Source organism: Pavona decussata, unplaced genomic scaffold, assembly GCF_977016875.1.
Source record: "Pavona decussata unplaced genomic scaffold, jaPavDecu1.1 SCAFFOLD_95, whole genome shotgun sequence".
Lineage (NCBI taxonomy): Eukaryota > Metazoa > Cnidaria > Anthozoa > Scleractinia > Agariciidae > Pavona > Pavona decussata.
Genome location: NW_028145512.1, coordinates 1,771,554 through 1,785,642, shown reverse-complemented (window position 1 = coordinate 1,785,642; position 14,089 = coordinate 1,771,554). Strand labels below are relative to the sequence as shown.

Sequence of the window (14,089 nt, the reverse complement as noted above, 5' to 3'; positions counted from 1 at the left end):
CACGTTTTGGCGTCCTCTGTGCGTTATCAGGTTATTACTCGGTACAATCCTGCAGAACTTCGGATCTGGAAAATTTGTTTGATGGAAATGCAATTTAGGTTGCTCTAGCCAAACTCGGTGCGGGCTCTCGTCTTTAAAACAGTATAATTTCTCTCCTAGCTTTGTAATCAGGATTATCAAACGGGTACCACCTAGCCTTTAGGGATACCTTAAAAAATTCGGGATAAGCAATTTATAGAGGCGCTCAAGCTTTACATTTACGATGAGTTTTAACAGGCCTAGTTGCTTCATACATTCCATAAACCACCCGATATGGGACTTCTTTTTTTTGTCGAAAGCGAAGAAAAAAGTCAAACGTATTCACAGATGACGGGGATCATAGTTAATTTTATTCGAAGCCAACTACAAGCAAGTGCTATTATAGGAAAACGATCCATGATATGAACTTATTTCAGAGATTGCTCAATGAATGTTGTAAAAACAAGATATTACGAAAATTCTACCGGCTATTATTTTTACTTGACTTACTTAAGTAGGAACTTTGTATTTTTTTAGAATTTTTGTCATTCTTTTATAGTCTTAACACTGACAGAAAGGCACAGTTTAAACTTCAAAATGACAATGCCATGAAGTACACGTTTCATTTTACTGGAATATTGATTAATACTTATACTATAACAACTAGATTATTGCACCACTTCTTAACTAACCTTGCGGAACATGATTGTTCACCAGAAAGCCCAAAACTCTTTCAGGGAGGCCAGTGATTTATAAGAGCTAACTATGTAGTATGTATGTTATGAAAAACGGTGTGACCCAATTGCAACCATCTAGAAAAAACCTATGTTTTATTTGAAAAAAAAAAAAAAAAAGGTGTGTGACATTCAATTTTGTAAACAAATAAACTGAGGTAACTTTTATAGGCAAGCTGGTCCTTTCTGCTTCAACCGAATGTAAGGTTGCGTCCTCGTCATCCGTCGTCCTCCTTGTCGTCTTCTTGCAATAACCACGTACCCATGATTGTTTGAAGGAATCCTCAAATCAGACTATTGCTTGAATTTTCATCAAATGCAGGGGATGTATATGCGTTCAGTGACATTTTGTGCGTGGTTTTCGCGATTGTATGCAAGCACGCATTCACAACATTCTCATCGATATGCATAGGTTATATGGCATAAACGGTGTGCGTTTTATTCCACGAGGTTTCTAGTAGCCAGACAATCTTCCCTTATCTAAATCGAGGTCCAATAACCGCCCTCCAGACATTTTCGGTAACCCAACAGTTCTACGAAATCGAAAGAATTTCACAAATTTCAAAGGGGGTCTGGTCTGGATGGGGGGGCCTCAAAAACACTTACCACTAAAATTTTTCCTTCTATAACATCAAACAGTTAAATTTTAGGCTCTTTAACATCTAACACTAAAAATTTCACTGTAACACCAAATTTGATACAAATATAAGCGGAAATGGCTTAAAAAAGCGAAAGATACTAATCAAGACAAACGTGAACATTCGATATGGAACAATATCTACAATTAATTTACAGACTGTGTCATTTTGATTACAATTTTGTGTTTGTTCATTGTTATGTTTCTATCATGGAAAATCATGGGAGACTATTTCTCAGCAGAAGGGTACATTATGCTCGACAATGAAAATTTTTTTTCTGTCGTTATTACACTTTTGCAATCTTTCATTTCAAAAATTTGTTTAATTAATCATTATGCTCCTTTAACATACCGGGAAATAGGCTGTTGCGTCCTCACTAACCAATCCTCTCGTTTCTTAGCACATGTATTAGATCAGTAGCAAGCCAGCCTTTGAATCTGAACCCCTTTGCCCTCCCGGGTCCAAGGTAGCGCTATTTTCGTGTTTTCATTTAATTAACTCCGGATCACAGAGTCATTCACAAGGTAATGTATATATGCGCACGCCCGATTGTGCAAACTCTAAAAGTCAAGGCGAAAATGAGAGGGAATGGCGCGACCAGACCTGGTGAGTGTTGTTGTGTCGGAGTAGGAGTCGTGATCGTCATCATCCATATCGCTGCCTAAGTCCGTGTCGTATTTATCCTCTTGATCTGGCACTTCACCAACAGCAACTATTTCAACCGTGCTATCGTCCACAAACTTGATGCTGGGTACGTGCGAGTCCCCATCGTCATTTGTGACTTGCAGCATAATTTGTTCCATATTCGTTTTCGACCTTCAACAGTTGAGTCATCGTTGAACATTACTTTGGAATGAGGAGGTTGAATGGAACACACTGCTGGAGGGAGAGCTCCGGCTTTGTTTTTTGTGGTTTCACTCCGCATTGTTCTCTGCCTCACAGGACGATATTTGTCCACCAACTCAGTCCTTCATCGCTATTTCAATTGGAGGATCTATCCTTGCAGCTGTTGGAGGCTTCATCACTTCAACATCCGCCAACTCCATACTAGATGTTGGAACTGGATAAAACGATTTGTCATGTGTAAAGTATTTGGCGCTCCACTTTGTCGTTCTTTTTATTGATTCTTTTGCAATTGTGCCAACTGTAAAGCTTTGAAAGTCAAGTTTTTGAAGTGGGAGACTGCATGAAGATTTTCAACTATAGCGGTCAGTAACGTGCGGAGGTCAACGTCACCAAGATAATCGTCATTTATGCTCTTTAAGTTATTTTGCAGTCGTGCCATACCTTGTTTGAGGAGTTCCAACGAGACCTGTGTTTCCCTTGATACAGTTCCTTCGGTACCATTTGTTGCTGCTGCTTCTTTCATGTTGTAGTACTGTTTAACCGTAGCAACTGTGCTTTTAATATATTCATTCACTGATGAAACATTGTTCACAGCATCTTGAAGGGATAGTGATACCGCGTCTACGGTTTGAGCACCAATTCCAACAGTCCAGCTGCTACGTCGGACACAAAGATAGTATTCTGCAAACAGCATATTCCGTGGACTTGCGCAGGCTCTTCTCCTTTTGTTTCTAGTTTTTGCACGCCTTTATCATAAGAGCTAAGTTTGAGGAACCTTAGTCCTTTTATTCTAACATTATTGCCTTCTCTATGAAACTTTTATTGATCTCTGATGCGTGAAATCACTGTTCTAACACCTCTTAACACTTAACAGTTAACTATTTTCAAAGGCTTAACATTAAAACTTTACCAATTTTAACACTAAACATAACAAAAAAACGCCAAATAACACTTAACACTAAACCCTATCCAGACCTTCTTCAAAGACGAAACAAGTCGCACATGAAGCGACATCATAGGACAGTCATCCGAATGTTACCGTCTGCGCTCGTTATATATCGGGGGAATGTTTAATTTATGTCCTGCTGCGAGTTGACCAATGATGGTTTGTGGCTTCTGGATATTCATCGGGCGTTTTATCGGTCTAAACATTGTGTGCATGTGAATGGTTCTCATATTTGACTTTTGCTCGGCAATTATAGTTCCATTCTTTCCAAGTTTCTTCCCATACGCACGGCAACAGTTCATCTTTAATCATAATCGTGCCTTCGCTACTCATGGCCAACACAGATGGACTCTCTGTCACCAAGATTACGTTACAAGCAAAGTCACAGAAAATTAAGATGGTGGGTTATATCTGCACTGTCATATTTCGTCAGAGGACTTCCTAAGCCCGCAGCAGCCGTTTTGCACAACATCACACCAGATATCATTACAAGTAATCCATGTTCATCGAAAGAGTTTCCGTGTAAAAGAAACAAGAATGAGATTTGGAGACGAATTTGTGTATTTTTTCTGCCACGGCAGCTCATGCAACCAGAAAGAGGTGATACTGCACCGCTTGCAATGTCTCACATGATTGGTCGAAAAGGACGAAACAAAACAATGTACCTAGACATGAAAACAATGGGACTACAGGCTATCAGGGTCCAGTGGAAATCATAGAACGCAGGTCTACTGACCTGGGAAACCAAATTCTACTCTAGCCGAGAAATTAAATTGATCAGTTATCACGCATCACACCGAATTCCATCACAAGAAGTTTATTTCATGTTCATTGAAAAAGTTTTCGCCTAACAACAGAAGCAAGAAAGGGATTCGGAGACAAATTCGTGATTTTTCTTTCTGTCACGGGAGTATGTGGAACCTGGAAAAGTAAATTCTTCTCCAAGGAGAAATGAAAGTGACCAGGGACTTTTTAAATCGTCACCAGGCACCAGGGAAGTAAACATTCCACCAGGGAGGGAAAAATAACCCGTAGCAGGTCTGTTTTCACCAGGTCGTTTACATATGGATGTTAATTCTAACACGCATACGTCCCGAGCCCAGAATAAACCCTGCATTAATTATACTCGATTTTGGTTGACTTTGAAGTCTAACTTCACTGGTTAGATTTTTGCAACGAAAGGGCAATTAGATACCGGCCGTTAGACGAACTATGCAAAAAAGGAATAAAAGAGAAAATAATTCGGTTGTGTTTCCAACGTTTTATTGTTAATTTAACAACAACACGTATACAATGGTTTGGAGTCATTAAAACATCTGTAACAGATTACAGTATAAACTGATCCTAATCAGCAACAAGTAATAACCTCAATACAAAAAGGTTTTCTCTCGCAGAGGGAAACTTAATAGGATAAATACCAACTAGTTGCTATTCATTTCCTTAAAATATCAAAAGCGTTACTGTACTTAGGAAAGTAAACTTGAAAATTGTAAAAAATAACGGAATCTAGAAATAAAAGACTAAAGTCATTCCACAAAGGACATTGTAATATATGGACTGGTTTGAAGTACAGGAATTCACGCTTTCTTAATTTTAAATAATGAAGATGCTTCTAAGAGAATGTCGCGTGATAATTAATCTGTAGTAACCAATTTGCCTTAAAATATCAGTTAAGGTTATTTGAATAAGTTTTTCAGCATTTTTAAATAAATATAAATAATAAATAACAGAAATATTTAGCCTTGCTTCTCCCAGAGGGCAGTGCGATCGTTTTTTTACCACATTAGATATTAGCAACACAGATGGAGACCTGTCCGATGACGTCCTTAAGTGAGTCGAGAATGAGATAGTTGCGAAAAATCTTCACCACATCATCGGTAATAACAAGTTTCTGTACATATAATGAATTAACATTAGTATGGTTGTTAAATATATATAACTTACGTTATTTCTATAACAGTAGACATAGGTCCAAAACAGAGGAAAAGTGTTACGCAATAGTTTTCTCTTTCGATGCCACTCTGTTCAAACAGCAACAGCAGCAACCGCAAAAATAACAACAGCAACAATATAAAACATTCTGTCTTCTTCGACAGCGCACTAACAAATTTTTTTTACTTCTTAATTTAAACCTTAATGATTCAAACGCACCCAATCCACTTGCTACATTGCTGCAGGTCGACTTTCTTTTCCTTTTTTAACAGATATAACTCACGTGTGATTTCATAATAAAGTAATTTTACATAAACAGATACTCAAAATCGACAAGTAGATATTCTTTTATTTCCCAGCATTATTGTTTTCTTGAATTTCTTCATCGTACTTTTGTGCGTAAATAAGCTTTGTATTTCAAAATAACTTACCACTAAATTATTGTCGACAAGACCTTGAAGGTATCCACGACAGAATTGATCCAGATCAGCTTCAGACATTCCAGCCTGGACGGTGGGCACCGGAAAGTGATTTAACCTCATCTAAAATTTCATTCAAGAATGAAAAGATGTAATACATAGTTTGTATTGCTGCTACATAAATGAAGTGGTATGTTAAGGATTGGTTGCTATAGTTTTAAAATCACTTTTCTTAGCATAAAAATGCATCTTGAAAAAACAAGAGCGTTAGTGAAATCTTGGTTTAAGCAGTTCTTGCAGCCTACAGTTGTTTTTTATCGGGCTTTCTAAAAGTATAATTGTTTTCCATTGGAATGTTGGGCTTGTAGCTATTCACAGTTATGTTCGGCTTTAATCCTTCAGAAATTAAAGTAGCAGGAGTTCATGAACGTTTATTTGGTAATATTAAGTATAATAATATAATAAGTATAATAAAGCCTTTCTGGTTTCTTACCATACGATATAGCACGACAGTTGAACCATTGACGTAAGAGCTTGTTCTCCTAAACAGTTGAGCCAGCAGTCTGTGTTGATTTCCTTGGGTTTCTTCATAAGAGAAAGCCATGTACAGCGGACTTCTGAATACAAATAGCTTCTTGTACGCGATAGCGAGCTTGTCTTTCGATTTCTATCAAAAGAAACATGTTCAAATCTCTCACTGTCTTACTGGCACTACAGCATTGCAAATTAGACTGACAACAGACGTTTATCTTAATCACCTTGCTAATGAAATTGAAATTTAAAGCGGTACATACCTGATTTGATAAACAATTTTGTGTGTTCGTATTCGGGAGCATCACAAGTGAATTGTGGATATAGCTTGTCGAGGTTATCAGACTATACAGGCTTGTTATCTGCAAAACATGTTGGCCAATAACGTTAGTCTTTATCAAAAAAAGCACTTAGTCTAATAGAGGACTGAAATATAATGAAAATGACCATCATATCTAACTTGCCAAGTTACATCTAAAGAGCCCCTTTTTAAAAAAAGTGTTTAAAGGGAAGATATTTGTAGCTCAGCTAGATAAATCCGAAAAAAGGAACAAAACTAGAGCAGGACTAAGCTCCCGAAAACAGAAGAGTAAGCCTTGTTGTGTCAAAGTGTTTGCTTTTTATCCGCAAAGGGATAAAAAAATCCGATTCTCATTGTCAATGTTAAAAAAAAAAAATCAATTCATACCTCTTGAGTGCCATTTTTGACCACTCGAGAAATCACATCCGCGAAGACTTGAATTTCAGTTGGTGATGGTTTTACGGGGGCGCTGAGAGCCATGGAGCTTAATGTTGCAACAAATGTGACGGCGATGAGGACCTTGGTGACTTCCATTTCTTGACTTTCTTGTGTGAAGAAAAAATGTATCATTTATTATTTTAATTTTGGTAAATGTTTCGGAATTGGCTCCTTAACTTCTATTCCATTTTCTGGTTATGTACTTGGGTAAAGTAAACGAGTGCCGAGTAAGTAGACAAAACTTGAACTAGTTTTGCTAAGCACGTTCACTGAGGGAGTTGCGATTTTAATTTTTTATCTTTGGTTTACAAATTGGACATACTTCACTCAAAGACGTCGCCCCTAATACTCTATGAACCTTAAATCAACTTCTTGCATATAGCATGCCTTAGCTTGGTTGTAATTTAGTAAAGCCAATCATTTAGCTAATCCAATCAAACCCCTGGACTGCATTATACACAATGATCAAGTTTTTAATAATAAAGTTATAGTTAAGGGTTATACTCCACGACGACAAGATCATTTTTTAGAACTTTTTAAAAAAGTTTAAAACAACGTTGTATCAAAGCCAATGCTGTCTTCGGTTTTCTTAATATAATTTATGAGAAACACTCACCAAAACCGTTGTTTAAGAAATGGCGTATCATAATGTGTGGAAATACGTCTAAAATTAGTCAACAGAGCAAGCAATGGTTTGCACGCGCTTTTTAAATTACACCACATGCCTGCATTCAGTTACCCCACAATTTGCAGGTCTTGTTCACTTTTTTATTATAAGAACAAGAAGCTGTTTCCAGCTTATACTCGGACCATATTTGACTGTGTGGTGCATAAAGCTTACAATCTTTTAACAGTGATAACCTCCAGCATCGCTAATTCCCCCAAATAGATAGTCTGCGAGCAAGCTCTCTTGGGGGTGGATCCTCTTTCCCCCTCCCGCCCCCCACTCCCAAGAGAGCTTGCTCGCAGGCTACCAAATAGATAGAGATACAGAGATAGAGTGAGGCAATAAGTAACCACCAGATAGAATTGCTTTTCTTGCAGTCAGAATGAAATACAGGGGAAAACGACATCTGTCATACGAATGCTTTTATTAATCCCCGGGCTTTAATCCTTACGTTTTCACCTTTCGTTTAGAGACAGAAACCATTTGTACGGTCCTAATATGTATGTGACGCCGGGTCAATGAGGGATCGTAATTTTCGGTATGATCTAGACTCCGGGGTACTCCCTTATGTGCGGCCCAATAGGGTATGGTTTTTAGGGTGTTTTGTCTTGAACGGGGTATCTATTTCATCACTTTCTGTCTTAAACAGGGTATCCCTGCATGACCTAATGGCTTAAACAGACTGTGATTGCCAATGCATTAAAATACAGTAAGAAACTAGTGTATTCTTGTTTCATTCTAGTCTTAAACAGGGTGTGTTTTGGGTTAAATGTCTTAGAAAGGGCCTGAAAATTTTGAATTCTGTCTTAAACGGGCAGTAGGAAAATCGGAGAATTGTGTCTTAAACAGGGTCAGGGTTTGAACGCCCGGGCCGCACCTCCCTACCCAAACATCTGTTGATCCCCCCCCCGGATCTAGATTAACGTTACGCATCACGCGTATGTTTATATCCTTTTACGTTTTTAAATGTTTCGCTGTTTATATTTTTAAATGAAATTCAGGGGAAAGCATTTGTTATTCACCTTTCATTTGGAGACAGAAACCGTTTATACATTGATTGTATTTCTATAATAAACGTGAGACATCTTTATCTATCTTGGCCCGCGAGGTCATAGACTGATTTAGTTACCAAATTTTCGGTTAAACAAAACTAACCTTGAGGCACTCAGGTTAGCCTAAAAAACACTCCGGTTAGCCTAAAAAGCACTCCAGTTAGCCTAAATAGCACTTAGGTTAGCTTAAATAGCTCCCCGGTTAGCTTAACGGTTAGCAGTTTATGTTGGGGTTGTTCATGCCTCGCATGTTTTGTTCATGCCTCGCACGTCTGGCTCGCATATTGTAAACACTCCTCACAGCCCGAAAACAAAGAACGCGACCGAGAATTTAAAGAATTTGATAACACGACAGAAAACGTAACTCGTACCAGCCGAATACAAAAAACGAGACCGAGAACAATAACTCGTGGCCCGAAGTCTTATCTCTCGGCCCATCGCGACCCCAAAAAGAAAAAAGAATTTGATAATGCTACCGGAATCAACTCGGTCCGCCTTACGGCCCGAGTAATTAGTTCTAGCTGCTGCTTACCTTTCTCTTCAGTTTGTTTGGCTGACTTTCTCTGTCTGAGTGAGTCTTAGTTTGTTTGGTTGCTGAGTCCATACTGCGGCGGCCTTATATACCAATCTGAGAGGAAGCTGTGTGTGTTAAAGGGGAAGTATCACGAAAACTTGCTGTCATTTCAAAACCCAAAAATGTTTGACTGTCAGCAGAAAAAACGAAATAATTGTCAAGTTTGTTAAAAATTATCACCCCAGTGCAATAAAACTGTCGATTAGTGCCTCTGGCCGGAGACAGGGTAGGCCAGTTTGGATTGGAACTATTAGGCTAATGTTTTTCAAGTTCTCGCATTTTTGTTTCCAAAATGCGCTAGAACAGATCACAAGTTGTTTCTTTCAAGAATTGAGTTGATTTCGTTCCTCTAGTCATTCTAGAATTATTTGGCAGGTGATTGAAGGTCTTATTTCATCATTTTTAGCAAAAGATATCAAAAACCCCATGATACTTCCCCTTTAAATGCATCGTCAGCTTTTTTCTCATGACACGTTGTCTCTTTGCCTTGCATTCTAAATCATGTTGTATTCTTGGAAGCTTCAACAAGTGTTTCTGCCGCGTCAGTTCACGTCTCACAAGGAACATGGATCGGGCTCATTTTTCGGGTAAATTGTTTAATGTCAAATTTTTCCTTAACGCTGGAATATTCCGCAATGCTGAGATTCTGGAAGTAACTCAGTTTGCTTGGTTTAGAAATTTGACGAAACGTAAATTATTCCGTGAAATTTCAAATGTTACCTAGACTTCTAAGCCAGGATAACCTTCGCTAACAGCAAAGGAGCATGGATCGGGCTTATTTTTCGGGTAAATTGTTTTATGTCAAAATTCTTACTTAACACTGAATATTCCGCAATGCTGAGATTCTGGAAGTAACTCAGTTTGTTTGCGGCTTTAGAAACAGTATAAATTCTTCAGTGAAAGTTTAAATATTGCCAAGCCTTCTAAGGATAACCTTTGCTAACATTATCAACCAACTTCATAATCCACCTTAAGGTTACGACAAAAAGGTAAGCAGGAACTTAATTTCAATCGGATACGACTGACGCGGTTTCGTGTAGGGAACATTGATGGCGGCTATAGCAAACTGCGTCATAAATAAACTCATTTTGTCACAGCAAACCGATTTCCTTGTTACGGACATCTCAGTGCTATTATTAGCCCATGTTTGATGATAACAAGAAATCTAAGAGAAAACGTAATTTTGTGGAGCGGCAATAAAGCATGCACGATTTCCTCGTCATATCCGAAGTCAATTAAAGTACAACGCTACGGATCCGACGCATATGCGATATTTAATTTTTTTATGATGGTAAAATATCACGGGCTTTATTTAAGATAACAGTGCGGTAAGCCCGCTTTACGGACACCCGCTTGTTACGGACAGTTTTGTTTGCCCGACTAAAAGCACATATATTCATTAGTCCGCTAAAGACCGACACCAGTTAATACTGGGTTTTTAATACGGAAAACCTACACCTGACATTGGTTATCTACGTACCGAATTTTAAAATTGTCTATACTCAGTCAGTCTGGATTAACCACAAATTTAAAATGTCAAAGGAAAGTCACAGACTATTCTCTGAATGATTACGTTGTCAGTCGTGTTTGAAGCACTGAGAGAACATGAACTAGTTTAATTTAGCGCAAGACCATGTTGAATGCCGTGAGCGTGTTCCGCGATGAAGATGCGAACTGAAGTCAACATAGAGCGAGATAGCGTTCTCCTTGTCTTACATTTCGGTATCGGAAGTAGATGAAATCGATGAACAAACTACGAATCCGATCGAAAAGCGATGTTGCTTTACTTTGCAGTCATGTAAATCAATGTCAAAATATTAGCAGCTTTAGACTATAATTATATGTGGTTTCAATCGGGGCTAATCTCCGACAAAAATTGGGCGTAAAGTGATTTACTTAAGTCATCAGTGTTTTCCATGGTTACTTAAGCGGCTTCTTTACGAGCCTGACCAGATATAAAGTTCCTTTCAGTAAAGCGATCGAGGGACCGTTCTTCATTCCCGTAACACAATTCAACTATTTGCGCGTGTCAAATGAAAAAGTTTGAATGATTTCTTAATTTTTACCCTTGAGAATGACGGTTGACCAATTCCAACGGAAACTCAAGAAAGACGCGTTAAAGTGTGAGCCAAAGGTTAGATTTAGCTCGGTCCAACTCTAGCCATTTATAAGTTAATACGACCCATAGAAATTATTGAAAGGCTTATAAAGCCCCTTACCCTTTAATGTTTTAAAATATTTACTACACATTCCACAACGCTATTCAATTCTCTGCAACAATTTTTTAATGTATCAAACTTAGTCAATTGCGCGACAGAAAAAAAAAAATAATGACATATACTAAAGTAACCACGAACAAAATGCCTTCCGTTCATGTTTTCATGACCTTGACTGTCATTCAGTAAAATAAAACTGACAAGAACAGCCGATATCACTTATCAACTAATCACAGAAGCATGCCGAGGCCGAGGTCAAGTAAAGTTAAAAGTGCTTTAAGCGTCTGAAATAGAATCCAAGTCGCTTGTTTGATCATACAATGATATGTCCTAACAAAGGTGTTTACTTTAAATGTTTAAATTTCTTCCTACTGACATGAAGCACACATTGACCTTTGCTCCTTCATGAGAGGAAGTTAATCTGGTTCCTTTTATATTTAGGGGAAAACTTTTTCTGTTCCATACTTGCGTGTGGCCCTATGACGTGGGTGAAAGAGCGCTCTGATTTCCAGGCCATTATCATGTTCTATTTCTGAACGATTGTTTGAATGACATCAGTCGATTTCGTGAAAATGAATTTAGATGAACAACTCTACATAACTTCGGATTTAAACAACTTTTGATTTAAACAATCATCACTGAACTGTAGCTATAAAGTTGCGAGCTGACTGTTATCATATTTAATGACTATATAGGTCAGTTCTGACGAGTAGAACAAAGACGTTTCAGGCTCTATTCCGTTGAACATAAAAAAGCTCCCGCAGTCTCGCAGTCCCGAAGTCGATGACTGTTGAATATAGTTTATATTTCGAGGAACGAGAAACAGTCATATTGGCCAGTTGACAGTTTGTTCTGGCGGCACGTAACGCTAAGTTGCTTCTTTATCGTAAACTCTGGCTTGAACGTTTGACGACTGTGGAACTGCGGGAGTAGGTTTTTAAGTTGACTGTCAAGTGGGCCCGAGTATTTTGAAATCTAGCCAACGTACAAAGAAAAAACATCAAGCGACACTTTATTTGTTGTGAAACGATAGTTGAACAAAAGAGGTAAATGTTGACATGTAACTGTATTTGCATGCACTACCGCAGAGAAATAGAAATACCGGGTCTTGTAGCAAACTATCCGGAATCAGGAATTAAATTACAGAACAATTTGATAAAAAAGCGAGGCTAATTTCACAGCTGGCAAAATATGTTTGAAAATTAAATATTTCGAAACGCACAATTTTTCTTCAGTCAGGGTCTTACTACTTATTGTTTTTCGCGTTTCCAAGAGGGCCAGAGGGGGGAGGGGGTACTCGATCGAACCGTGGGTGGGTAGGTGCGACCCTGCGAAGACTGACTCTATTAAGAGCACAGCAGTCTGCTACAGTCAAACTTTATTCTAGCAAAAACGTTTTATTAAACATGATTTTCGCTCCCGCCGTGCCGATGATGGGGTGGGGGGAGGGGGGGGGGGGGGAGTTGATACCGGTTTCAAGACAATGGCCAAATAATGGAATATACTTCCCGTCCGCCTGAAATTTGTATGTTGAACTCCGTCACATCCGCTTAAGGTCAGTCTTATTGTAGGTGTTTCCGTACATTGCAGTGAGGAGATTCATTTCGTATATAATAAATGTTTCCCTTCGAGTATCTGAGTTCAGATGAATGAATCGATACGTTTGGGATCAGTTCGATTCGATAGGAAGTAGTATTACAGTGGGTGCGTGACACTGGAACTGCCCCTAAAATATCCCACAACTCTGTCACGTGAATTCTTCTTTTTAATCATCTTCGATGACAGAAAGAAGAATTTTGAAAAATATTTGTCTAACAACATTAGGGCAGAGAAAACTACACATGTTTAACGCTTTCCGTGAGCGTCATTGCTGTTGAGAGAAATAAGAGCACACGGATGATCCCTCTTAACTCTCTCACAATTTAACCTGTCAACCAATATTTTCCAACACCAAATCAAGACAATATTCAACAAACAAATCATCAATATTAAAATGGCCTCTCAAAGCTATTCTTAATATTAAAACGACTTCAGACATACTCAATAGCTAGCTTTAGTGATGATCTAGATTCTTGTTATTGTCAAATATATGCTAATGTTTGAATTGGGTTCAAACTATGTCGGGAAGCGGTCACCAAAACTTATGGACGGACCATTATTTTCCTGGAGGGAGCGGGGAAGGGGGGGGGGGGGGAGGGGGGACAGGATGAGAAATTTTCGTCTGCCAACAGTTTTGTTTTTATTTACCCGCCTTTGTATTTCAAAAGCACCTTCACAAAAACATTTTTTTTAACGATGTCTGGTGATCTTCTTAAGCGCGGAAACATTAATTTTTTTCCGGCAAAAAGAAAAGAGAAAAAGAAATCGTGCTGTAGACGATTAAATTGCCCAAACGCCATGGAGGAAGAAATATGTGGTGATTCCGTTAATGTGGATATGGCTGCAAAAGAATGTGCGCCCGTCCATCAAAGTTCAAATAATCTGAAACAAGCACAGACAATGAAGAAACAGACAGCGATTGGTCTTCTGATGAGCTATCTGCTCAGTAATACTGATCCACCACAGGAGGATAATTTGGGATAAATTTAACTTTGTAAAGTTTATAATTGTACTCAGAGTTGTCATCTTTATACAGGAGATCTATTGCCGCAGAGATCTTTTCAGTGTAAAGTGCCGTTTGTGTCTCTCTCATCTCCCAGTCTGTTTTAACTAGATAGGCTTTATTTTGTGGCATAGCTCATTATAAGTGAAACAATAACAGTGCTTTTTCACCATGC

General features: G+C 38.4%; 1 protein-coding gene and 1 pseudogene across 1 annotated transcript; both read right to left on the bottom strand.

The window, feature by feature from the left end:
• Positions 1-2,220: 2,220 nt before the first annotated feature.
• Positions 2,221-2,759, bottom strand: LOC146473061 (uncharacterized; annotated as a pseudogene).
• A 2,206-nt stretch (positions 2,760-4,965) lies between these two features.
• LOC146473060 (uncharacterized) lies at positions 4,966-6,369 on the bottom strand. Its single transcript, XM_085118932.1, has 4 exons — positions 6,328-6,369; positions 6,027-6,200; positions 5,546-5,656; positions 4,966-5,073 (listed from the first exon to the last, which is right to left on the bottom strand). Exons 1-4 carry the CDS (start codon positions 6,367-6,369, stop codon positions 4,966-4,968), a joined length of 435 nt encoding a protein of 144 aa, XP_084975058.1.
• Between the last annotated feature and the right edge of the window lie 7,720 nt (positions 6,370-14,089).